General features: G+C 48.5%; 1 protein-coding gene across 2 annotated transcripts; it reads right to left on the reverse strand.

Annotated features, from left to right (window-relative positions):
• Window positions 1-917: 917 nt before the first annotated feature.
• LRRC55 (leucine rich repeat containing 55) lies at window positions 918-10,713 on the reverse strand. 2 transcript variants are annotated; one of them, XR_010748649.1, is made up of 4 exons: window positions 10,404-10,713; window positions 7,974-9,489; window positions 3,406-3,787; window positions 918-3,295 (listed from the first exon to the last, which is right to left on the reverse strand). XR_010748649.1 is itself a non-coding variant. In XM_066361551.1 (3 exons), the coding sequence occupies exons 2-3, from the start codon at window positions 8,692-8,694 to the stop codon at window positions 3,552-3,554; spliced, it is 957 nt and encodes a 318-aa protein (XP_066217648.1). In that variant the 5' UTR covers window positions 8,695-9,489; window positions 10,404-10,713; the 3' UTR covers window positions 3,315-3,551. The 2 variants fall into 2 exon arrangements, 1 of the variants encoding a protein (XP_066217648.1); XM_066361551.1 differs by lacking the exon at window positions 918-3,295 and having other exon boundaries at window positions 3,315-3,787.
• Between the last annotated feature and the right edge of the window lie 16,584 nt (window positions 10,714-27,297).

A 27,297-nucleotide genomic window follows, 5' to 3' on the forward strand; every position in this document is an offset into this window, starting at 1 on the left:
CTAAAACACAACTTTGTTGGCTTAGACCTTGGCCATCACAGCACTATTGGTTAGCTAAGCTTTGACATAGCCTCAGGCCCAGCACGAAGGAGCTGCTCTGGTGAGGACACATCTCTGAGGGGTAGAGGAGAACGGAGGGAAGTAGTCAGGCTGTTCATAGTCTGCCTCAGCCACATCTCTCTTTTTAGATTTTCCGAGCAGCTATCTCTACCTCAACCCCAATGGGATTCCATCTTCGTGCATCGAACAATGCAGCGAACAGATGGCTGAGTAGCCTGTGCCAGAGAATTGAATTCAAGTTCCAGAGATTGGCCTTATATCAGTAGATACTTCACATACACAAAACCTCATAAACAGACACATGGATTCAGAAATACCCCAGTACATGTTAACTAGTCTGGAATAAACTTAATGATGCCTTGTGGGGTCACCATTGTGGGTTCTTAGTCAGAAATACTGTGTTTTAACCAGGACTGCTAGATTCCCTCTAAAACTGTGGCCCTAGAAACCTGCCTCAGTTACCCTGTGCAAGACGCTGCTGGTGGGAGGTGGGGGAGGAATGACATTCCTTGCATTAGGGAAGTTTCTTCATTGTGCTTTTGTTAACTGGGGACCTTCTAGCAGTTGGAGAAACATCTGTTCTTTAAAAGTGATGTATCCTACTCTGAAAGGTTTGCCATTAATGGGGACTAAATAGTCTCATTAGAGAGAACATTTGATCTCAAGGGGCATTTGACGTTTTGTTTGGTACTAGTTCTATGCAAAAAGAGTACATATCTTAAAAGATATTAACTATATTTCAGCAAACGAGAGTGTCGTGTTTAGGAGAATAGCATAGATGCATATGGTGTTCTTCTATTGGAGGCTTAACTATTTGTGTCAGGACTATTATTTCTACAAGTTTCTCTCCAAGTGCGTTAAGCTGTTAGATTGACTGGGAAGAGCAGCCCCAGTCCACCTGACCCTGGACGTCGTGGAAGGAGAGAGTGGGCACAGTTCTGTTCCGGATGTCACAAGAGCAGGGCTCTGGTCTAGATGTTGTAAGTGAGATTCAGGGGACACAAGGTTTAATTAAGTACCCCAGGCCTAGCAAAGTTTCTGGGCACTCTTGGTTGACTAGCTCAGGGGATCACGAGTCAGGGAAGACTGCTTGGAAGGTGATATGATATGGTCCTTCATTCCATCAGCCTGCTGGAGCTGGGGGCAAGATGGGAAGCCTCTGCTTTAATTCACACCCTGGCCAGCCATGGCAACATGTTAGACTGTGCCTTAAAGTTGTACCTATTGTGCAGAGGGAGGTGCTCACCCTCAGCTTTCTGACACCCTGTGTACCTCTCGCAACACAACAGGGCTTGAGCAGAAAGAGTGAACACAGCTTCTATTTCCCAAAGATCTTATTTTCTAGATGGCCATCATTCCTAAAGCATCATTTACACATTGCAAGGCAGGTGACTCCTAGTCAGACGTTATCTGTGCTGCTTCTAAGTTTCGGAGGCTGTGATTTGCCCTGCCATGAGCACATCTAGACCTGCAGAGAAGCTGGGGTTTTTTTTTTAATTGCCTTTTACTTAGCTGATCTATTAGGATGTTCATGACTGCTGAGTCCTAGGGCCCACTACCCAGCCTCCCAGGCATTCTTTTCCCCAAACACCTGGGACAGCCCTGGAAAGAGAGCAGTACTGGAGGTGAATCTCTACCCTGCCACTGAGGCAAGTCATACCCTCTCTTGAGCCTATTTTTTTTTTTAAGTCTGTAAAATAGGAGTAGTGATGTTTGGTTTGCCTGGCCACACAGGGTTGTGAAGAGTCAAGGGGAAGGATGTCAAAGCACTTCAGGAACTGTCCAGTGCTGAACAACGTAGGGAGGATAACGATGAGGCTCATGACACCGATAATGAAGGTGACAACAATGATAATTGTGCTTTGCACATGAAGTTACTTGATTTTTGACTGATTAAACACAGTTTCCCTGAATGAAGCTACTTATCACCTTCCTTTTACAGTGTATCTGGACAACCTTGGGTAAGATACTCAGCTTCCTACAATGAAGTCATCTGTAAAATGTGAATAATAAAAACCACCAGGCAGTGTTGCTGTGAGAAATGAAATAAATGAGTCAATAGATATGCGAGTGCCCAGAAGAGTGCCTGGCTCTTATTAGGAGCTTCATCAGCACTACTTGACTCTGAATTTATATGACTTTGGAGGGAACTGTGATGCTCCCCTACTTGAATGGAGTAGTTGAAAGAGCAGGCTTATTCTACTTATAAGTATCCCATGACCTCAGCTTCCCTGGGTCTTACTTGTTAATCTTTAAAATGGGAACTATAACACTCACGTCAAAAGATTGTTGTGTGCATTGGAGGAAGTGTCTGTGGAGAGAGTTTATCACAGTGCCCAACACTGGCAAGTGCTTGGTAATTAATAGCTCTCTCACTCTATGCTTACGTGAGTGTGTTGTTTAGAAGAAAGAGAAAATTCTCCCATGATCACAACAGTGGTGGCTTTCTCCTTCTTTAGTCTTATACTGTCATGCTACAGAAATGTAGCCCACAGTGCACTTTCCTGGGGATGTCCCTTGGCACGAGCACTGTGGCAAGAGCAGTCATGAGATTAGAAGTCCCAGGGTGCCAGGACTCTTGCTGTCCCATTCCTGGGCCCCCTGCTTCTTTCTTCAGAAGCCAAAGCTGGAGTGAGAGGCAGAAGAAAGGGCACTGAAGGTGTCCGTCCTCAGTTCGCTACCTGGGACCCCTCCAGCAGGCTACAACTGGTAATCTAGTGTGGAGGGCAGTCACTAGGAAGTGGTCTCACCTGGTAGCTGTGGTAGGAGGTGGCCAAGGGGGTTGGCATGGAGGTGTTCTCACCCTCTGGAAGGAATGGTGGGCAACCTATGCACTGACAGAGAGGGTGTCAAAGGGAAAGTTTTGGGGCTGTGCCATTCCCTGTCTGCACCCTAAAGTCACAGGGATTGTTCACCCCAGTTCTCAATATACGCACATATTCTGGCTTCTGTTATTTGTCTGTGTCCACCCTTCTTGGCCTATGCGACCAAGCAGACAGTTTTTGATGAACCAGCTCACGACTCACCTCCAGTCTTGTACTTCTCTTGGACTTTCTGAGGCACAGTTGATGACCCCCTCCTCTGGGCTATGTGCTAAGAATGCCAACAAATTGTCTTGAAGGGAGTAGTTTTTGAACCTCTTTCCTCTATCAGAGGGAAGTGCCTGAAGGCAGGAACTAGGTGGATCTGTCTACTACTGCCGGTCCCTAGCACAGTGCCCCGGCCACAGTAGAACCTGGATCTATCTACTACTGCCGGTCCCTAGCACAGTGCTCCGGCCACAGTAGAACCTGGATCTATCTACTACTGCCGGTCCCTAGCACAGTGCTCCGGCCACAGTAGAACCTCGCTCAAAAATAGTTTTCTGACACTGCTTGAGCCATGACAGAGGTGGCCAGGGCACCATGGGACCAGAATGGGCAGCCATGGAGGGTGTTCAGTGGTCGATGGCAGTGGTGGTCAGTAGCATGGAAGGATGCCAGGCACCCACGTCAAATCTCTTCCTCTTCGCTGGCTTTGCTCCAACGGTGGCAGCAGTTGGCTGTGATGCCCAGGAGGAAGTTGGTGGCCACGGATGCGATGGAGACCACGAAGCCCACGAATGCGATGAAGAGGTAATCATCCAAGGTCAAGGTCAGGTGGCAGGCCTTGAAGCTCTCCTCAGTGAGGGAGAAGAGTGGGGCACCCTCCACTTCAGGAGGGCCCTGGCATTCAGCCAGCTGAGAATCTGCAACACAGAACCCAGGAAGGGTGAGGTGCCAGCGGGAGGGAGGGTGGAATGGACAGACCCCACTCCACCTAGGAGAAGTTGAGTTCCTTTTGAACCAAATTTTTACTTATTTTCTGTAGTCCCCTTAACAGCCCTCAAGGCAAACATTTTTATACCCCTCCTTCTAAAAATATTTTGGGAAAGAGAGAGAGGAAAAGGAAGAGAGGAAGAGAGAGAAAGCGTAAGAGAGGGTGAGAGGCATCAACTCGTCGTTGCTTTCACTGTAGCTGTACCTTGAGCTTCTTGTTCGAGCCTAGACCAGCGTTGTGCCGGTGTTCCCGTGCTCAAGCCCCCGACCTTGGGCTTTCTCATGCCAGCGACTTTGAGCTCAAGCTGGTGAGCTTTGGGATCGTGTGGACGGTTCCCCTGCTCAAGCCAGTGACCCCCACACTGATGAGCTCACGCTCAGAGCCAAGAGCCCAGGGTTTCAAACCTGTGACCTCAGCATTCTAGATCGACACTTTATTCACTGTGCTACCACTGGTTAGACTGTACTTATTTTTGTAGATTTGGAGATCACTGTTAGAAAATTTAATTACTTGCCTAAAGTCCAATAGCTACTACTAATGGTAGAACTGGGGCTTCTGCCTTTACACTGTCTCAACACAGTTGGCCTAGTGATCCATTCAAACCTGAAGTCCTGTCATGCCACTCTCTGCTTCTCTTCCCACAGAATGAAGGCCAGGGTCCTCACCAGGGGCTTCAGGGACTCTTCCCCACCTCTTCCACTCTGCTCTGTGCTTACTTGTTCCTTCCACTTACAGCTCCTGGTTAGTTTTCCATCACCCTGAGCATGTCCTCTTTTGGGGTGAGGAGGGGGTACTTTGGATCTTTCCCCTTGTAAGAATGCTTCTCCCCCCAAATGCCTGCACATCACTTCCTTTAGGACTTTGCTCAAATATCACTTTATTGGTAAAGCCTTCCTTTATGAGTCTGTATAAAACAACAACCCTCCCATCACCTTTCTCTAGGCATTCCCTATCTTACCTACTCTGCTTAATTTTTCTCCATAGTATTTATTACTTTCTGACAGCTCGTTTATTATCTATCCCCTCGCCCTTGAATGTTTCCCATAGTATCTTTAACATCAGAACCCTGTCCTATCCATGTAAGCAATCAATGAGTCTTTGTCAAATGGTTACATGAATGAATGACTTGGTCCAACTCCAAAGCATTGGGTCTTTCTACTATCTCATGTGACTTTTCCAGATACACAAAGTATAGAGTTAAGAGTATGAGCTCTGGAGTTAGGAGCCTGACTTCAAATCCCTTCTCTGTCCCTCCTTAGTTGATTTACCCAGGACCCTGGGTAAATCATTAAACTCCTTTGTGTCTTGTCTTCTTCATCTATAAAACAAGGATAATAATAGTATCAACTTCATAGGAGAGTAGCGAGGAGTCAGTGAGTTAACATTTATAAATGATATGGTTTTGGTATACAGTAAGCACTATATAAGTTGGGCTTTCATTATTTTGGTCTCTCAGGAAAGGTCAGAGGAGGTCATAATTCTGCACACAGACTTCTGTAGGAGGGAGCTCTTCTCCTTCAGTGGGTTCCCATTCTCTCCATCCTTGATGGTGCCACCTCATCCTTCCAGGGTCACGTGTACAAATGCTTGGCGACTGTCAGTGGTCCCATCGTACTCTGCCTTGGGAGTAAGGGTGACATGCTGGGAACAGCTCTGCCATTTCTTCACTTAGATTAATCAAACTCTCACCTTGGACGAGTCTTTTTTTTTTTTTTTTTCCGTTCTGCTTTCATGAAGAAAGTGGTCGTCTAAGAACGAGATATCTAACCTAATTGCCTAAGACAGTCAATGTGAAGGAGTTTTCTAAATTATATGGTGCAAAATGCTTTTTACTGACTCTGTAGTTTTGAATAAAATGATTGATTTAGATTGACCCTTTTGGGGAGATGAATGAACATCATTCTCCTTAGAAATGGGGAGTCAGGTTCAGTCAAAGAATGCAACCTGTTCCCAGCCCGGCGTTGAGGGGTCCCTGTAGGCTGTGTGCACAGTACTCCAGACCTTGCCCAGGCGAGGCTGTATCTGGAGTTGACAGTCAACAGGCTCGTCTCCCGGAAGATGCTGAACTCCCAAGTCTACTGTGTGTGTGACTGGGGTGGTGGTGAGACCGTGCAGTGTTGGGGATGTGGAGACCCCGAGGACAGTTGGTGAGGACGAACCAGAGGAGGCTTTGAGGACCTGTGGCGGGACCCTGCAGGAGGGTAGGATGGGAGTGTGGGGCAGATAAAACTCTCTGGTAAGTCAAGGGGCCAGTTATGAAGTGAAGTTATATTCCAAAGGCACCCTTGTGTTTCTCTGTGTTGGGATTTGTCCAAAAATTGTGGATGGTAACGGGAATCCCACGATACAGGGAGAGGAAGCAGAAAACGACACAGGGAAGAGGATCGCCTCATCCTACCTACACTGGCAAGTTCTTTGCCCCCTAGAGGGACAATCCTGGAGTGTGGTGTGGTGAAGTGTGCTCTGGGGAGGAACGGGGAGCCTGGGCGTCCAGCTGTGGCATGCTTGCTTTTCTCACTGGTAGTTTGTGGACAGTCACTTTCCCTCTCTGGAGCTCAGATCCCTCATCTGTGCTGATATGAGCCCATCAAGATGGGATATCGGGTCCCTCTCTCACTTGCTGGGAGTTTGAGCTTATTCTGAAGGGCAGAGATTCCAGAAAAGGAGGAGGCCAGGTGCGGTGGAAGCTTCGTGCCCGAAAGTGCCCCTTCTGTCCCTAGTGCATAGGAGAGAGGGGAGGAGGTGCGGCCTGCCAAGGTCGAGCTGGAGGGGAGATCTCTCTCCAGAAAGCCTCACTCTCGAGCCCCCTTCCAGTGCCCCAGCTCAGTCCCTGGCTATTTTGGTCCCTGAGAACATCCTCCCACAGCTCCGTGGAAACACGGAATCGTGCCCCACAGCCGCCCCCAGGCTATTTTGGTCCTGGGCTCCCCACTCGGTCCTCCTCTCCCTCCTACCTCACTCCTCATCACTTCTGAACACTCTGAGCCGGGCTCTGGGAAAGCCCCTGGGAGAGTGCTCCCGGCTATTTCTGTCGTTCTGCTGCCGGAGGCTTGTCCAAGGCGCAGTGCTGCCGTGCAGGAGAGCTGGTGATGGGGCCACAGCTGCACACTGCCTGCCTCCAGGCCAGGCTTGGGCACCGCTGCATGAAGTCACGGCCCATCAAACCTGCACGATTCCGGCGCCTTCAGTCCCCAGTCCATCCCCACTCGGGACTGGCTGGTTAAATTCTCACATCCCAGTTTTTTCTTTTAATTCTCCATCCTGAGCTCAAACCTTGTGGAACTCTGCAGAGGACCTTTGGCCAGCACAGAGCTCAGGCCCCGACTCCCTGTCAGCCTAGAACCTGGCTCTTCGGGATACAGCCAGAGGGCAACCAGGCTGCGAGGGTCCGATTCTTGGCTCCAACCCCATTGAGTGGTGCTGTGACCTTGGGCAAGTCACTGAACCTCTCTGTGACTTGGTTTCCCCCTCTGTAGAGTTGAGTTGGGGAGGGCTCATTAGGGTTCATGAGAGGATGAGATAAGCTAAAATATATAATGTTTAGATTAGAGCATGACAGATAGTAGGAAAATAAATAGTGTTAGCCATTTCTATCTCTGTGAGAGTTTTGCCAGCACTCAACACCGAAGAAGCAGGCTGGTAGAGTAGACCAGGGCTTAGAAGTAGAACGCACTTGGGTTTGACGCTGCCAGTTTCTAAATCAGTGATTCTGGACTACTCTTTGCACTGTCCCAAGCCTCAGTTTCTTCACCTGTACAATGGGGGATAATGTTAGTGTGGATCCAATGGGGTGGCAAGATCTTAGGTCCTGGTGAGAGCCCAACAAACACTGTCTGCTATTAGCGCATCTTACTTGTTTACCGTGTCTGCCTCGTTAGGTCATACGTGCCACGGAGGCAAGGGCGGTGTCTGTTTCGTTAACGAGTGGGCCCCCTGCACCTAGCACGCAAAGCAAGGCCTCTGCAAACACTCCTGGAACAAAGGAGTTGAGCGCAGAGAGCCGAGCACCGAGGAGGGCACACTGCAGATCGCTAAGCCGCCCTCTCCTTTTTGAAGCCCTTGCTGTCGGTGAGGCCAGAGCCCTCCCGCCCCCGCCCGGCCCGGCCCGCCCTTACCGGCCGTGCAGCGCTGGATCCGGTTCCGCAGCCACTTCAGCAGGGGCTCCATGGTGCAGCCGCACACCCAGGGGTTGCCGCCGATCTGCAGGGTCACCAGCCCCGGCAGGCCCTCGAGGGCCTCCAGGCTGAGGAAAGCCAGGCCCCCAAAGCTCAGGTCCAGGTCCCGGAGCTGCACCAGCCCCTGGAAGGCCTGCGGGTGCACCCCGCGCAGCCACGGGTTGTGGCTCAGGTCGATGTGCACCAGGCCGTGGGCTTCCTGGAACATGTCGGCCGGCACGTGGCTGAGGTTGTTATAGCTCAGATCCAGGTGTGCCAAACGCTTGGCGTGGAGGAAGAGGCCCCGGGGCAGCTCGATCAGGGAGTTGTTGCGCAGATCCAGCACCCGGAGCTCCATGTAGCACGTGAGGTAGCCCGGCGGCACGGCGGAGATGCGGTTGTGGGCCAGGCTGAGATTGCGCATGTCCATCGGCAGGTCTGGGGGCACCGAGAAGAGCCGTTGGCTGCTGCAGTCCACCACCTGGTTATGGCATGTGCAAAGGACCGGGCAGCTGGTCCCCGCCTCCGAGTGCATCACCCCAGCTGCCAAGAGGAGGGAGACTAGAAACACGGCCGGGTGGGGGGGCCCGGGCCAGGGCAGCTGGGACCAGGTATCACCCATCTTAGGCAGCTGGCTCCCGCAGGGCTGAATGGAGCCCATCGGGGCTGGGGCTGTGTTCATGGAATTGAGAGTCAGTGGCACAGGGAGACAGCTACATCGGGCCGAGAGCCCGGGGGGTGGGGCTTCTGAGCAGCGGTGTCATGGCTCAAGCCTTTTCTGGGAGCCTCTAAGTGCCAGAGGGCTCCCCAAGTGAGAGCCACAGGAAGTCCCTTTGGAGCCTAGGGGGGCAGTCAACTCGCTCGAGGTACCCCAGGGTCTGCAAAGACATCAAAAGAGGAGAAAGGAAGGAGGCGGGGGTGGGGCTGGACCAGCTGCCAGTGGGTCCTGGGAAGGTCCCTGCAGAGCTTCTGTGTCCCTCACGCCCATGACTGCTGGGGGCTTCCCTTCCGTGCGGTGTCTGAGGGGCAGGAGGAAGGGGTGAAGGGCATGAAAGGTGCCATTTAAAGGTCCTGGCACATCTAAAAACCCTCAACCCTGCCCTGAGTCTGGGATTAACGATCACGAGGCCAGAGCTGTATCTGGGTCTCCCGTCTTCAAGGTCTCAGAGGCGCTTCTGTTGGTGGCCCAGTAGGCTCAAGTCCAAGGGGGTCTTGGGGTGGATGTTTTGGGCAGGGAGTCCGAGGTGAAGTCTATCTCCATGGGCCCCCTGGAAGCCTGAGTCCTCAGCCTCGGTAGCTACAGAAAGCCCCAGGGAGGGGGAGACCCCAGGTGACACCCCGTGTTCAGCCTGCTGAGCTTGGGAAGAGTCGCATGTCCTGGAGGTGCAGGACAGGGGGCAGCCAAGCGCTGTGGCCGCTCCCAAGCCAGCCCTTCTCCCAGCCGGCAGCGTGTTCGGCAGACAGAGGCAGAATCCCTCTGTCAACAAGAAAAACCCTCAGACAGGGAAATACAGTGTCCTCTCCTCCCCTCTGTCCCCTCTCCTAGGTGTTTTGCCCCCTCCTTCTTCCTCTTTACCACCAACCACAAAGTTCTCTGTGTCCTGTTTCTCAGGTATGGCACTGGCGAGCTCAGACCCCAACCTCACGCTGACCTCGCGAGCCCCTACCTTCAACTATCCTCCCAAGTGTCTGTCCTGGACTGGATGTTGGATGCATTTTCTCCTTGTTTTCCAAGCTCCACCCTCCTCAGCACCAAAGACCCCACCCTTGAACAACTCTCAAAGAAAAAAATGTATACACACTCTGGCGCATTGGAAAGCTCTTTCAGACCCTCTTAGCACTTTCTCTCTCTCTCTCTCTCTCTCTCTCTCTCTGTCACACACACACACACACACACACACACCGTTCTCCTGTGACACATTCGCCCTGCCCTGCGCGCTCACGCCTCCCCAGTTTTCTCTCCAGCTTCCTTCTGCATACGCACTCCTGCGGAGCCCCTCCCAGTCTGTCCCTACAGTCTTCCAACCCCTGTGTACACCCCTAACTCCAGCATCCTTTCCCACAAACACTGCGCTCTCCCCTCAGCCCCCCAGCTTGAGCCCATACCCACACTTGGTCAGGCAGAGGGACAGAACACGAAGCCACACTTGGTTGGTGGCTCACCCTGCACCCACCCCACAGGCTCCAGGGCCCCTGGATTCTCCGGTGCCCACTTGCTGTCCTCACTTGTCCTCCCTGCAACCCCTCATCTGGCACTGCTGCTGCTTCTGCTGATTCCAGCCTCGATCATGCCCACTGGGAAATCCCCCCAGCTCCCCCGGATTCCAGACTCATTTTTCTGAACCCCAAAGTCTCCGTGTGACTCCCACAGGCCCTCAGGAGCCCACTTACTCTGTTCCAAGGGCACAGCCATCAATCTGCGGCAGACACGGGGCTCCCTCCCTCACGCTGGAATCCCCGCTTGCTGCTTCAGGAGAACAGATTGCCTCCTCCGCTAGTCCCCTCCCCCGTCCTCTCCTCCTTCATGGCTCCTGGATCCCAGGGCAGCATCCTCAGTGCTTTTCCTGTCCTGTGGTCCCTGAGCCGGTCCCCTTCTTTTATCCAAAAGGGGAATCTGAGGGAGGATGCTGAGAAGAAAGTTCACAGAATCCGAATGCTTCTTCCAGAAACTCAGCTTGCTGCTGACTGAGGCTGCTGGGGTTTTGTGTCTTCTGTCAGGTCTTCCCTTCCCTCCCCTTTTCCTCCTTCTCTCCCCCTCCTCTCTTCCTTTTTCGCTCCCTTTTTTTTTTCCTCGAGGGCCAGGTACTGACGTTTCACTGTCTCTTAGCAACTGCCTCCACATCTCTGAGCAACAGGAGCGCTGGCTGTGGACCCCACCAAGATGTGAGAGGAGGAAGCAGTTGTAGAATTCACAGCCACCTCCCTGCAGTTCCTAGGGCACGGGGAAATAAGGGGCAAGGGGCGTTGACAGAGAGGACAGGGGCAGGGAAAGAGGAGCAGGCAGGGAGAGAGGGCAAAGGGCCCAGCAGACGCTCAGATGGAGGAGGAAGAGTGTCAGGGCATCAGACCCAGAAAGGAAGGTAAAGAGGACTTGGAATGGAGACTGGGACTTAGTGGGGCACAGAGGGGGAGAAGATGGAGAAAATGGAGGGGGGGGGAATGAAAACATGAATAAGGATGGGAAGAGAAAAGGGAAGTGGCGGCAACAAGTTTATTCACTTGATGGGGTATATCTATTCAGTCCATATAATATCTGTTTCCCTGAGTCTGAATGTAATTTGGCCACTGGGAACCAGGTGGCTGGATTGTCCCAGGGCTTGTCAGAGACAGTTCTAGGAGGTGGGAGCTTCTCTGTGCTCCTCCGTGAGACGGATGCAGATTTTGCCCGTGCAGAGGTGTTTTCTCTGTGTTCACTCTGTTGATTTGGGGCCTCTTCTAGTGAAGTAATATCTTAGGTCTTTGCAGGGAACTAACATGTAGTAACAGAAAAGGAGTGTTCATTTGTGCAGATTCCGAGCATTTGTAAAGTTCTCAGAATTTTCTCTTTTTTTCTATTTGGCCATAAAAGTCTGCTTCCCTTCTCACTGTTCTCTCTCACAGTCTGCTCGTTCTGAATCTTTCATGTCCTACAGTGTCCAGCACAGAGTAACAGGAGCCACTACATTCATATACATATGTGGCATTGGCTGAAGTAAACATGATTCACGCCCCTCCCCCCACCTGAAAGAAGGGAATGAATGGCCAACTCATATGTGAGCTTAGCAGTAAGATCTTAATCGTAATGCAGAAAACACAACAACACATTAAAGCAAGTAACCCATTGTAAACAAGGACTGTTGGCCCCTGAAAGCAAAGCTAGCTTGGTCCCTTATTCATATTAACTGAAAAATGGTAGAAAACATAATTACTCATGCTAACTAAAGATACATTAAAAAACAAACAAAAAGAATGGAAATTTTCTTCTTTCACATAATATAAGGTTATATTTACAGTTAGAAACAATAATATGACTAAAGGAAAATATTTGTGGCTGTTTCCTTCAAAAATGAAATCTAAGCAAGAATGCCTCACCGCCATATGAAACTACAGTTTTCTGACCTGTAAAATTGGGATAATAATAATGGCCTCTAACTCATGAGGTTGTTTTAGATTGAGTTGTTATTATTAAAGCACTTGGAACACTACAGATGTGTTTGTTAAATGAGCAAATAAAGTCAACTAAAGTGGCAAAGTATAACATTCTGAAATAGTTACACAGCAAGGAAAACAAGTGCAGAACAATGGGGACTAAGGAAACAGAGGTCACAATTGCAGAAGCCTTGGATGTATTCTTGTGCAAGATAAGTTTCAGAACCTTCGGAAGATTCCCAACTTAAAAGCATTATCATTACATATAATGTCTTCTGTACAAGGGAGGTTTAGCGGAGGCAGAAACCTTTTAAATGACTTTTTATTTATAATCATTCTATAAAGTATTAAACTATTGTTTCTTAAACTAGTGTGTCATGGTACCCTGTGAACCATGAGAAAAATATTCTCTCATAATTTTGAAAACATTGAGTTAATTAAAATGAAACAATTTTATTTATTGCAAGACTTCTCAGAGTCTTTAGCCTGCAAATGTTCATGGTGACTCTTCAAGGGAAAGGGTTGGGCAAAGGTGGAGGTTGTCTAGTATCCAGCATCATCTTTTTGCTGGGAGGCTCCTCTTTTTAGCAATGTGACTTCCTCCTAGCCTTGCAGCAAAAGTGATTCAGTTTTGAGCCCTAGAAAAATGATAAATTAACATATTTTCCCATGTATAAGGCACACCATTTTTTCGAAAAATTTGGGGCTTAAAAACTGGGTGTATCTTATACAGTGGTTGTAGATTTGTTTACTTGCATTTCCCGCTTGTTTTTGCACTCATTGTTGAAGACAGTGATTCGTCATCAGACACAGATGAGAACAAGCTAATAGATGGGAGTTTTGACAGTGATGAAGACTTGTATGAATTTTATGATGAGTAAAACTTGAGTTCAATAACTTTATGTGATACATTTTTTTTTTCAAATTTCAGGCCCCCAAATTAAGGTGCATTTTATACATGGGAGCATCTTATACATGGGGAAATACGGTATAACATACTGTTGCCATTTGGAATCTCTTGTAAGTTCTTGTCAAGAATTTACTAGAAAAATACACAGAAGTTAATCTAAGAGTTAGAGACTACAAATGTATTAAAAAATCGTTTTCATTACTGGATTTCTTGACAGACATGGCAAATTAGTTGTAACAATGACAGAAAACCTTTAAATACACGAGAGTTCATTTAATTTGCCACATGAGAAATGCGTTCAGGGGAAATGATGAAAGCTTGGCAGGATAAAGATACAGGAAGAGAGAGGAAGCCAATTTCTCTAGTTGCCGGTGGACGTTAGAAAAAAGGATGGCTCTGCTTTCTACATTGTAGCAGTTTGATGAGGTAGTTAGCAGAATCCGGTCAACTGGCAGTGAAGACAATGTAGGAGAAAATGGGCAGGAATAGACCATAAAGGAGAGGACGATGACGAGCATGCTTAAAAGTAATGGAAGTGGCCATCCCTACTTGCATCCCTAGCTAACGAATTAAAACATATAGTGTGACCTGGAGATCAACCACTGGCATTATTCAATATTTTTGGCTTTGAAAACTGACCACGGGAAAGACTAGGCTTTGTGAAAGTGATTCTCACCCGCCGAATACAGAAAATGAAGAATGGGAAACCAAACCCCAGTGTTGAAAGTAATCTTAGTGTAAGCGGTGTTATCGAGACAGTGGAGCTCTACTTCATTTCTGTACATTGAAAAAATTCCAAATAGTTCAAAGAATGAAAGAGAGAAACAAACAACAACATAATACGGATCAGAAGAAGAACAGAACAACACGTTCACCCCGGCTGTGGCGAGAAGGTATCTTTCTGTGTGTTGAGGAAACGGAGAATGTCACTAGCACAAAGAGAGCTTCTATCAAATATACAACATCACAAGACAACAAGGTGTCATCGAGCAAAAACGGTTTAAAAAATTAGAAAGGAAAGAAATTCAACGGAAAAAAATGGATTTTAGATATGTGATTTGAAAAAACCTATCCAAGATATATTAAGAAATACTATAAATATAATTCTTACAAATGGATATAAAACATGTTATTATTGAGCACCTACTATAGCTATTCCCGACCCTGTCCTAGGAACTAGAGTCCAGCCGCGTTTTATAGACAATGTGAATAACATTTTTATGTTTCCACAGGTTATTTATTGTTTACATTTTGTGGCATCATTTTACCCCTTAAATGTTTTTATAAGCCTGGCATCTCTAAGGTGACATAACTAGCTTCATGCCATGAAATACGGATTTTAATGAAAACCGAGAGGCAACAATAAGGAAAACATTATTTCTCCTCGGTGCTCTGACTATGAATCGAGAGGGAGATACTAGGTATGTAATGGGGCTCTAAAAACCATGCCGCAGTAATGACCGATAAAGTATCCAGTTGTTCCAACCGATTGGATACAGCACTGATGGCGCTGTTCTGGCCATTATCTATAGAAAGTGCTCTTCTTAGAAAATTCCTTTGACTCTTATTTGATATGCTACCTCTCTCTTCTGTAGATGTCTAGAGAAACGTAAAAAGATATTGTTCTTACAAACTCATTATCTTTGAAGAGCATCTCCCCCTCCCCCTGCCTGGCTTCCTACATATTCCTTGCTTTGTGGGTGCCTACTAGGGCTGAGTCTCTCCACGACCTCTTCTGTTTGTGATTCTGATGCTGTCCAGATGTGTTTTGTGGGCCCTGGACCCCGCCGCCAGACCGCAGAACAATGCTTGTTACCAGCATCCGACTGAATCATCCCTCTGACACACTCACTCAGGGCCATCGCCTTCTCCCGGGCATCCTTGTAATTCTGGGAAGAGGATGATGGGAGGCAGCCCAGACCCTGCCCTGGGATTTCCTGGAAGAAAAGAGCATCAGTGTCTCAGGAAGAAGAGAAGAGAGGCAGGGGCTGGGAAAAGCTACAAGCTTTCTTCCCAGGTCCCGTAAGGCCTGCTGATATGATGATGCCCAATACATCTCTCCAAGGGAGGTTTTTTGTTTTTGTTTTGTTTTTTGTATTTTTCTGAAGCTGGAAACGGGGAGAGACAGTCAGACAGAGTCCCGCATGCGCCCGACCGGGATCCACCCGGCACGCCCACCAGGGGCGACGCTCTGCCCACCAGGGGGCGATGCTCTGCCCCTCCAGGGCGTCGCTCTGCCGAGACCAGAGCCACTCTAGCGCCTGGGGCAGAGGCCAAGGAGCCATCCCCAGTGCCCGAGCCATCTTTACTCCAATGGAGCCTTGACTGTGGGAGGGGAAGAGAGAGACAGAGAGGAAGGAGGGGGTGGGGGTGGAGAAGTAAATGGGCGCTTCTCCTATGTGCCCTGGCCAGGAATCAAACCCAGGTCCCCTGCACGCCAGGCCGATGCTCTACCGCTGAGCCAACCGGCCAGGGCTCCCCAAGGGAGGTTTTGCCTGAAAATACCCTGGAGTTGTGATGAGGTCATGACCACCTTTTTGACCTACGCCCTCTTACTCTGTCTCACCTGTCCAAACAGATAAAGGTGCACCATCTATCTCTTGTTTCAGGCATAGAATCACTGCCACATCTGGAGTGGTTTATTCCTGCCCGTGCCAGCTTGGCCACCATTGCTGATTTCCTCTTTTCCTCACCATTTTCACCTCCTCCCAGGGGCTGCACGATTAGAGCCAGAAAACATGGTGTTCTGTATAGAAGACCAGAGACCTTCCAGACAGACCTTGGCTGTCTGCCCCTGGGGACAGAATCAGCATGCAGCTAGAGTTTACTGAGCACCTACATTGTGCAGGCACTAGCTTAGGTGCTTTACATGGGTTGTCTTACCAAGTTCTTATGGCAGCTCCACGGAGGGGGGTTCTTTGTCTTTTTTAAAAATCACAATTAGGGCCTGACCTGTGGTGGCGCAGTGGATAAAGCGTCAACCTGGAAACACTGAGGTCACTGGTTCAAAACCCTGGGCTTGCCTGATCAAGGCACATATGGGAGTTGATGCTTCTTGCTCCTCCCCCTTCTCTCTCTCTCTCTCTCTCTTTCTCTCTCCCTCTCTATAATGAATAAATAAAATCTTAAAAAAAATAAAAAAAAAATCACAGTTCGGCCCTGTCCTGGTTGCAACGCCAAGGTTGAAGTTCAATCCCCGGTCAGGGCACATACAAGAATCAACCGGTGAATGCATAAATAAGTGGAGCAACAAATTGATGTTTCTCTCGCTCGCTCCCTTCCTCTCACTCTAAAATAGATTAAGTCACAGTTAGGTAGTTTGTAAAGGTAACTCAGCAGTAATCAATGAACATATGACCATTGCTTACTGACCGCTTACTGTATGCTCAGTGCTTTATATAGGCCATCTTCCAAAAGCTTGAAATCATCTGAAATATAAGGGTGAGAACCTCATATTTTATACAGGCAAACCAAGGGGCAGAGAACTTAAGTAACTTGTCCAACGTCCCACAGCTCGTAAATGACAGAAGAGGCACTTCAACCTGGTTGATCTTCTTCCAGAGCTGGAGCCGGCACTGTCTTGGTGAGCCTCAGTCTCCCTCTCTGGTAAAGGAGATAAGAGTTCTCCTGCTGAACACACAGGGTCAAGACAGAACATCGCTTGGGGTCTGCAGAGTGGAGTAGAGGCTCGTCATTTCCCAGGCACACCTCCCCTCACCCGGGTCTGCTCCGGGCCTGGGCACACGGAGACTGGCGCAGCTTGGGCAGCCACAGTGCCCTGAGGTCTGTGATAGGGATGGCCATATATTCTTGTATGTGCCAATTCAATGTTCACTGAAGCATTATTCACAGTGGACAAGACATGGAAACAATCAAAGTGTCCTTCAACAGATGATTGGTTAAAGAATTCTTGACTCCTGTATGTGCCCTGACCGGGGATGGAATAGCAACCTTGACGTTGCAACCAGGACGATGCTCTAATCAGCTGAGCAACCTGGCCAGGGCCTAATTTAGACTTTTTTAAAAAAGGCAAAGCACCCCCTTCCGTGGAGCTGCCGTAAGACCTTGATAAGACAACCCATATAAATGTTGGGTTTTCTTAAACATGCCAGTGGAGTCAGCATTGGAGAAACAGACACTGAACAAACACAGCAGCCACTGGGGGCGCCTACTTGGTTAAAGGGAAGGCATTGCAGAGTTCCTCTGTGGCCAGGTAGAAGCGAGGCTGCCCTGGCCTTCCTATGTGGCTGCTGGTGGAGAAGGTGAAGCCCAAGACTTAATTAAGCCCAGCAGCACGGGGCCCAAATCCCCGGGTGCCCCTCATCAGCTGTGTGAGTGTGGGTTGGTTCCCAACCTCCCGAGCCTAGGTATCCCTCTGCGGGAATGTCGAAAGCTGCTTCCTTGCTCAATGAATTGCTAAGAGCATTTCAGAAACTCCAGAGCGCTCTATACCTGTGATGTTAATCTCCCCTCCTTTGGGTAATAAATAAGACATGCTGGGGCTGCCTCACTTGACAGATTTCTAGGTCTGGCTCCAAGATCTCATGAAGGTGCCCTGGGATGTTAAAGCCTTACAGATCAGAGGAACACAAGATAAAATAGATACAGATGACTTTATCCTATTCCCATGAAAACAACCAATCACCTGTTCATTCACCCCATTGCTAACTCTTCCAGGACACCTGCATGACTGGTCCTGGGTTTGGTCCTGCCAGGGGGTGGGGTGGGGGAATACCCGCTGGTCTTTCCTGATAGAAATGTAACATTTTAGATGAAGAAACAAGATGACCACCAACCCAGCATGATTAGACATGGACTTTAATTCAACACTAAGCTGGCTGAGGAATAGACGTTCTGAGAAGAGAAACTGAGGGAGAGAGGAGAGTAATCAGAGAAGGCTTCCTGGAGGAAGTGAGCTTGGGTTGGGCTAAGAGGAGCCGGAAAGGTAGTAGTGGTTGCAGTGATGTTCTCCCTCTACCCACACTGTGGAGACATCGCCATCATCCCACTGCTGAGCAGCACTGAGGGCTGACTATTTCCCAGGGACAGAACCAAATCTTTGATGCCATTAAAACCTCCCAGTCCTTTGAGGTAGATATCATCATACCTCTGTTTTGCAGAGGAGAAAACAGGCAGGTGAAGTAAACAGGCTCAGGTCCCTTACCTAGTCAGTGGCAGGGTCTAATTCTAACTTCGGCATATCTAGTAGACCCGGAGCCTGGGACCCAATATGGAGGGCATGACAGAGCCTCGTGAAATCCTCGCTGTTGCTGTTGTCTACCCGGGTGGAAAGCTGGGGTCAGTGGAAAGAATGTTAGTTCTTGTTAGGAGCAGAAGAGAAGAAATTTCTTTTCTTACTCATTCTTTTGTTTGTTTCTCTTTCCAGGAGAGACACCTGGGGCCAAGGAGCTTGTGCCTAGGAGGTGCCTTTGGTGCAGAGAGTGGAGGGGCAGGATGCTTGGAGATGGCTCAGGTTTGATTCCAGAAGAGAGAGTGGGACCAGAGCCTGCGTTGTGTGGCCCTTAGGGCAGCACATAGTCACAGGAGAGGGGCTGCAGCAGGAATTCACACCTGCAACTGTCGTGTGGCCCTTCCTGGAGGAATGTGGGGCATGGAGGTCCAGCCCAACTGGCCCCGTGAAGTGGAAGTTTGATAATCCTAAGAACGAGATTTGGATAACGTCCTGATCTTATGCAGCCCCGGTGATGGAGTCCTGAATTGAGAAATCAAACAATGCTCAACTCTCCTTCAAATTTGTTGTGGGTCCTTGAGGCAAACTGTATTCCCTTCTTGGGCCTCAGTTTCTTTATCTAAGAACAAGGAGCATTTGGACTTGATGAGTTCTGAGTAGATTGGGTGACTGTAGAGTTCTAATAAGGACAATGACTAAACATTTATCATGATGTGAGATGATGTTCAATCATTCTTTTCTGTAAGGAGCTGCTTCCCTTAGTTCTGACTACTTGGCTCTGAGGTCTCAGGTCTCAGATTTTGCATCAGTAAGGAGCTGGAGAGAGGGTGAGGGTCTCCCCCACCCCCTGGGGAAGTGGAGACCGCCAGGGCTGGGGTGATGGAGCAGCCACTGCCTGCATCCCAGAATAGCTGCAGCCCTCCTGGCATCTGCCATCCTGGCTGCAAGCTCTCATCCCATTGGCTCCTCCCTCTCCCTGCCGTCTGGCGGGCGCTGCTTTCCAGGTTTTTGTGGCAGCCCGCCCCTGTGCTACAGCACGCTGGCTTCTTCCTCTGAGCGGAGGGATCACGGGAGCAGTTCTTGTCTGGTTCCCTGGGTCTCGCCTTACTTCACCTCCTTGATGCTTGAGGACAGAAGGGCAGTTTAGGACAGCAAAAAAGAGAACTAGGGGTGGTGCCAGGGGCCCTGAGATCTTGCCACTGATGCACCATGTGCCTGGACACAGTTAAAATGTCTCTCTTGGCTTCAATTTCTTCAGTTGTGAAATGAGAAACTCAGGCTAGTGTTTGACTGCTGTTCAGCAGGGTGGATGACCCACTGTCCACAGCTGGAGTCCTGTTATGGATGTATGTCTGTCCCCCCCATTCCTACGTTAAAATGATAACCCCAGATATAATTGGGAGGTCATTAGATCATGAAGAGTAGAGCTAGCATGAAGGGGATCACTGCCCTGATCAGAAGGGGCCAGGGAGCTAGCCGGCTCTCTTTCCGCCATGTGAGGACACACGGGACATTATCAGTCTGCAACCTGGAAGACGGTCTTCACCCTGATCTCAGACTTCCAGCATCCAGAACTGTGAGAAACACATTTCTTTTGCTTCTAAGTCACCCAGTCTATGGTATCTTGTCAAGTCCAAGATGTCAAGTCCATTCTGCTTGGCCAGTGCCTGCATCGTGCTGGTTGTTCAATATTTTGAGTGTCACTCTGGGGTAATACGCCCGGGCAATTGCACAGAACTGGTGTGAGGATTCAGTGGAGTAAAGGATGAGAGAACGTGCTTTGGGAACTGTGTGAAGCCACAGTCACATGTCTGACACCAGTCTTTCCAGTGTCCAGTGGTCTTCTCTCTCTTGGGAGCAGCTGCACCTTGATTTTCCCACTCTCCTATCCTTAACTATATGGTTCAGTTGGAGCTCACTCCATTCCAAGCTCCAAGTCTGCATGTGCCCAGGCCTTGGTTGACATTTCTTCCTTTGGTCACAGTGACAGGTTGGGAGATGAAACTAACCACCAAGACCCCGTCAGAGCCAATTTTGGGGCTAGACCCAGAACCTGGCCAATAAGAACACATGCCCTTGCTCTGTGGTTGTGGCTTGTAAGCATGTGACCCCCAATGGGCAAGTCCCATGATCTCTCTGAGGGTACTCTCACTGGGATGTACTAGAAGGAGATGACTCACAACTGCTTCTTCATGTAGAAGAAGAAAAAGACGGAACCAAGTAGAGCAAATAAATATGAGAGAGTCTTGGTGACATCTAATCCTGGCTCTCTTCTCTCTGGTCCCTAATATCTTGATTCCTACAGTGCCTCAAAGCAGAGTCAAGGAGAGATAAGGCCTGGCAGACACTTTGATGGCTTTGCTTTGTTGATCAGGGAAGGCTTTTTTGATAAGGTTACATATGACCTCTTATCTGAATAGAGGAAGGGCGTGGGCCTGGCCAGTCCAAAGCAGAGCATTCCAGGCAGAGGGAATAGCAAGGGCAAGGGGCCTGAGGGGGGGCTCTTGGTGTCTTCGGAGCAGAGCAAGTAGGCTGAGTGTGTCTGGGGCCGAGAGAAAAAGTAATAACTTATTCTAGGATCTGTCTTACACATGGTCTACCGTAAACCACTGTTTCTTTCTTTCTTTCTTTCTTTCTTTCTTTCTTTCTTTCTTTCTTTCTTTCTTTCTTTCTTTCTTTCTTTCTTTCTTTCTTCTTCTTCTTCTTTTTTTTTTTACAGAGACAGAGAGAGAATCAGAGAGAAGAATAGACAGACAAGAAGGGAGAGAGATGAGAAGCATCAATCATCAGTTTTTCGTTGCAACACCTTAGTTGTTCATGGATTGCTTTCTCATATGTGCCTTGACTGCAGGCCTTCAGCAGACCGAGTAACCCCTTGCTCGAGCCAGCGACCTTGGGTCCAAGCTGGTGAGCTTTGCTCAAGCCAGATGAACCGCGCTCAAGCTGGCGACCTTGGGTTCCTCCACATCCCAGTCTGACACTCTATCCACTGCATCACCGCCTGGTCAGGTTTCTACAAGGATCCAGAGAGGGGAAGTTTCCCTGTGGCTGGAGGAGACAGAAACGCTTCGATGGAAGGGACTTGTTTCACTACAATTGCTGAGGTGTGACATTCCATGCGCGCATGCCAATTTCTTCCCGGTGTGCTTGTTCCTTTCTTCCTTCATTTAACAGGAATTTATTGAGTATCTGTTATATGCCAGGGAATGCAGACAACACCGAGTGTACAATGATGAATCAGTCACGGTTTCTGCTTTCAAGGATCTCATTCCAGGCGGGTGTGGAGGAGGCAGCCGTGTAAACAGATAATTAGAGAAAGACACGGCAGGCGCTGAAGCCGAGGTTGGATCACGTGCAGCTGGGGGACCCAAGAGGAAAGGGGGGGTTTACCAAGAAGAGCCAGGGTGATCTGGATAGAGGAGGTGACCTCTCCACTGGTCACTGAAGAAAGACCAAGGAAAGTCTGACCAGTGGAGAGCAGCTGGGAGGGACAGCATGTGTTCGAGTCTGCAATGACGGGAAAGGCTAGCATTAGGACATGGCAGACACTCCGAGGACAGGGTGTTAGGGCTTGGAAGTCAGTGGGTAAGGTAGAGGCGGGTGGTTGAGGTGAACTCAGTCTGCTTTGGGTACTGAGACTTCGTTTTGATGATTTGGAGAATCACTACAGACTTTCAAGTAATAGAGTAATATAAACAGAGTAGAATGTTTGATAAAAAATGAATGGTATGATATGATAGGACATGATATTCTTTAATATGATAATAATGGGAGATGGTCTGAAGAGTAACCAGTTAGCTGTTTGGATTGAGACAGGGTCACAAACTCAAATGTCAACAGGGGCCAGGCAATGACAAATGAGAACAAGGAGGTCAGCAGGTCGTGGGGACCCTGCGATGTCTCTGGAGGGTAGTGTTCCTGCTCGACTCAGTGATTGTTGTCCCAGTGGGGACTCAGGTCCCGGGCTACCAGAGCTCCTGAGATTTTTAGGAGCAGCTGGAAAGCCAGATCCTTATGTAACACCTCACCATTTTTAAATGTTGGCAACTAATTTCGATTCCACAAAATGGTGTGTGGGCCAAATATAACACATCTGTCAGCCTGATCTGTCAGTGGGCCACTGGCTTCAACTTCGGGGTTGAGAAAAGAGTTCTTTCTTTCTTTCTTTCTTTCTTTCTTTCTTTCTTTCTTTCTTTCTTTCTTTCTTTCTTTCTTTCTTTTTTCTTCCTCTCTTTTTTCATTTCTCTCTCTCTCTTTCTTTCCTTTTTGTTCTTTGTATCTCTTTCTCTTTTTTCTTTTCCTTTTTTTTTTATAAAAGAGAGATCAAAATAGTTTGGATGCAACAATTCATACCTAGAGTAACCTTCTTTCCTTTTATTCTAGCAAATTCTTAATCATTACATAAGACTCAGTTCAGTTCTCCTCTGTGAGGCTTCCCCCATCACCCCTTTGTCCCTGCCACACACCCTCTGACTTTCTTCCAAACTCCCCAAGCAATTATCATGTCTTGGTGTTCCACTGCATCTTTTTATATGTCCTGATACCTGGAACAAACAGACAGACAGACAGATAGACAAACAAGCAAATGCCAGGGCCAGGAAAAATATAAACTTGTTGAATAATGGAAGAATCACAACCTGCGGGAGAAATGACTAACATTCACAATACAGGTCCTCAGAGGTGGCAACTGCTTCCTGGCAGGACCTAGCCTGGGATGGGAAGAAACAGACAGGATCTGAACAGAAAGCCAAGATGCCCAAGAACAGGCTGGACTGTGGGGACTTAGAAGGCTGAACACTGTGAGTTTCTGTGAGACTTGATTCTTAAGCAGGGTTGGGATCCATTCTTGAGTCTGTAATCATCAGTCTTTAGCAATCATTGTTCCCAAGACACTGGAGACGGTCCTGGGAGTTTCCTGTGAAGGAATTTATGATATGGGGGTAGAGTGGACATCTGTTTTGCTGTCCAACTTCCTTTCATACTTTTCTTGGTTCCTCTAAGAATTCATCCTTCCCCCATTTTTTGTTTGTGTGCTTCTTGCTTGAGAGTTGAGCCTGTGACTCAGACATGGCTCACCATGGCTTCTCATTCCTTAGACATGGTGGTCAGGGCAGGGATGGTCACAATGAGGGAGGAAGGGCTCGAAGGGCTGACTGAGTTAGTTTCAAAAGTAACAAACCACAGCTGTGCAGTTCCTTTATCAGCTCCCTGAAATAACTTTCAACACAAGCAAGGAAAACGGGATATATGAATAGTCAAGGACAAATGGTCCAAACTCTGTCTCATACCTCTCCTCTCTTGGTGACACAAAAGTCACGTAGGTCTGCAGACAAGAAGTAAAAAAAATCAGGAGGTGCCTTTTCACATGAAAGCTACAGCTGTAAAGGTATATAAGCCCCTCAATACCTTTGAAAATCTCACTTTGGGCAGCTTGTGACTTGGTGCTTAACAGGCCACATTGCTCCACCTGCTAAAAAATTCTCTTCCTCCAGCATGTTGTCTGAGTGTCTTTGTCTTTCAGGAGCTGCTCTTTTGTTCCTGCATCAACACAGCCTGATCAGAGTCAGCGAGAATCAGGTTCAGGACTTCCCTGCACTTCCTGAGAGAGAGAGAGGGCATCTTCTCTTTCCTGCTGGATTTGAGTCTGGGAAGTAATAGGTCAAGGGCAGTTGTCAGCCCCCATGAAGAGCCTCAGATGAAATCTAACATGGAGAAGAGACAGCTGAAGAGAGATGGAAAGAGACCTGGGTACAGACAGGATCAAACTGTACCTAACGCTAGTTAAGCCTAATTTTCTTGTTATTGTGGCCAATTTTTCTTCCTTAAACCAGTTTAAATTAGGTTTTCATTTGTTAGTTGCAACCAAAGAGTGGTTCTTCAACCTCAATGAATGGCATAAAGTATGAGCCTTTCCATGAATAATGCTTTACAACTTGCAAACCATTTGTTACATTCATTGCCTTATTTGACCCTTCCAGCTCTCCTGGGAAGTAAGTAGAGCAGCATTATTATTCCCATACCACAGAGAAGGCAGTCAAGTCTCCAAGGGTTAGCACCACGGTCAGAGGGTTGGGAAGGCCAGCATGAAAATCCGTTCTTTCGAATCTGGTTCCAGATCTTCCTTGCACCAATAATACCATACTAAATTAGACTCTGATAATGCCTGACTAAATTACACTAAACCACCCCTGGAAATAGCCTCTTAGAGTCATAATTCATGCTGGGTAATTACAAAATAACTTTCTTCTCATTATTTTTCTTACTTATATACTTCCAAGGGAAGGGCTGGTGATAAATGTTAGGGTTGGGACAATTTAGGTAATTATTTGGATGTCTGGCTAAAGCATATATATATTTATTGTGGTCTTATTATATGTCTGCTTTTAACTCATGCTTGATGTTCAACAAATTGGAGACCTTTCATTTCATGCATTCCACACAAATTAAATTATTTTGTAAAGAAATTGGGGAGAGCCTTTATCATGCTAGTCCATCTTTCTAGAATGATCTCTCTTGCTTTATGCACATCTGGTTCCTGCTAACCCTCAGCATCAACACTATCAGCTCAGAATGGTCTTTATAAAAAGTAGATTTTCCTTCTTTCTTCAACCCTTGATTTTTGTCCATGTTAGGCCATGCTATATTCTTTATAACATTTTTTTCACAATTTTTAATTGTTAAAAATTTTCTTAAAATTTTTTTTTTCTTTGCAATAGAATGTCCAACGGGATGTGTTTCCCTTCTCCAGAGCGAGCACCCAGCCTGGCATGTAACAGACACCGAGTATTTGTTGATGGAATAGACCGTGAATGCATGGCTTACTCAGGAACATCTGAGAAATGGTGGCCTGTGGGCCATGGGACGCTTGGGGCACGGGGAAGTGTGTGCTCTGGGTTAGAGGTTCTAGCTTGGTGGAAGCAGCAGTGAGAATGGGGATGGGGGGATGAATCCGAGAAAGGATAAATCCCCTAGGGAAAAGTGCTAGAGGGGAGAAGCAGGGTGCCGAAAACCGAGCCCTGGGGCATGGGAAAGGAATGAGGAGCCAGGGAAGGGGCCAGGGCTGGCTGACCACCAGCAGAGCTCTGGGCAGAAACCATGTCCTAGGAGCCAGGGCAGGAGGGGGCTCAGGAGGAAGAGAAATAGACAACAACATTCAGCCCTCCACTCTCTGCCAGAGCATCTGATTCGCACATGACTTATTTTTCCAATTATTTTTACCCTGATTGTAGCAGTTGGCAGGCTTCCAAGTGGCAGTGTGATTTTGTTTGCTGCCTGTAATTCTCACCTCTCCAGGTTAGCAGGCGTGAGTCTTTTGACCTTGCTGGAGAAGGTGACACTTCTCAATTTAGCTCTGTTTGCAAATGTCAGCTGAGATGCTGTGTGCTCTCTCCGCTGGGTCTCTAAGGACACCCAGCCAGGGACACCCCTCCCCCACACCTTGATGCTTTACTCCCCACATCCTCTGCTCTCTCAGGAAGCAAGGGCGTCTGCCCAGTCACCACTCTGCAGCCCCCCCATTTGGGGGGGTCTTTACCAGACTTTGATACTGTTGTGATAAAGGGAATAGGAAGTGATCTGAGGGAAGAGTCTTAAATCAAAGAAACTAATAACACGAAGAGAGACAAAGTTGAATCTCTGGTCATTTCCCCCCAAAGCGGTCTCCAGGATCCTAGGAGCGGAGTCAGCGCACTGAAGAGAGTGACATATCCCTGGGCCCCTTCTTGTTTCCCTTTGAAGGCACACACTTTGTGCAAGCAGCCCCAGGTTCACGACAGTTACAGATTTTAATAGCTGCTCGTCTGGAGCGCTTGTGATGGGCTCAGTGTTGTGTTAAGCTGTTTATATACGTTTGCCTTATTTAATCTTCCCTGGAACTCTGTCGGGTTAATATTGGCTCCACTTCACGGGTGAGAAAGCTGAGGCTCAGAGAGGTGGCGTGGCTCCCTGCAGGTCACACAGGATGTTCTTAATGGAGTTGGGAGTCACACTCAGGTTGTGGCTTTTCCCACGACCTCCCTCTGATGGTGGAGGCCCTGAGCCAAGCCGGTCACCTGGCAGAGACTGTCAGTGTTTGTCACTGTAGCTGGCACCCTGGGGCCTGGCCCTGCGCCTGAATGTGGAATAGTTGTCAGTTGGAAAGCAGTGACAGCTTATAATGTGACTTTATGGGCAGACTTCCTCCATTACCCGCCTTTCTACTGCCTTCCTGACCTCTTCAGGGTCCTTGCTGCTGGTAGGGACAGGGCACTTCCACTTAACAATTTAGTTCCTTAAAGGGAAAACAATCTTTCCCTCCTGATCATAAAAACAAAATCCCAAACAGAAAAACAAAACAAAACAACCAAACGACTTTAAACAGGATTTAGCAGGAAGACAGGTGCTTTCTGTTTTACTGACAATTGTGTGAGGGTGGGGGGTACCCTCTGTGACTCAGGGGAGCTGCTTCCACCCGCCGGAGGGCCGCCTACTCCCCTGGTCCCGTCCCAGCTAGGCCTAGAGAACAGAAACCGGACAGGGCGATAAATGAAGAAGCAGGTAAGCAGCAGGCCCGGGGAGGAGACGGGGCTTTCTTCCTCGGCTCTGCTCAGCAAGAAGGCGCAATGAGAGAGCGGCCATCAAACAGCAGCAGCAGCAGCAGCAGCAAAGCGTGTGCTCCATTTGGCTGGTCTGACATCGTAGTAAGGTTGAGCCATGTGGCGCGGTGAGGAAGGACTGGTATCCGTCCCTCCTTTTGTTCCCAACACCCCTCGCCAGCTTTCTCCGCTGTCAGTGTGAGGGGAAACCGCGGTTCACCCAGGGAGCCTGGTTCCTGTCTCCTGTGTTGTTCTGTGTCCCTCGGCTGTGCTGGGTGCCTGTGTCTACTTCCTTGCCAGGGGGCTCTCAGGTGACACACCTGCTTTCTACTGTGCTTGTGCTCTCAGCTGCCAGGACTGCTCTGTGCCCGTTCCTGGGTCGCCCTTTGACTGAATCCTGAGCTGCTCTCATGCTCCTGCTTCTGCTGCCACCAACCCCATTCGGCTGCCACCCCCATGAACGGCTCTCCCACCGTGTGTGTT

The sequence above is a fragment of the Saccopteryx leptura genome, chromosome 1 (assembly GCF_036850995.1).
Source record: "Saccopteryx leptura isolate mSacLep1 chromosome 1, mSacLep1_pri_phased_curated, whole genome shotgun sequence".
Classification (NCBI taxonomy): Eukaryota; Metazoa; Chordata; class Mammalia; order Chiroptera; family Emballonuridae; genus Saccopteryx; species Saccopteryx leptura.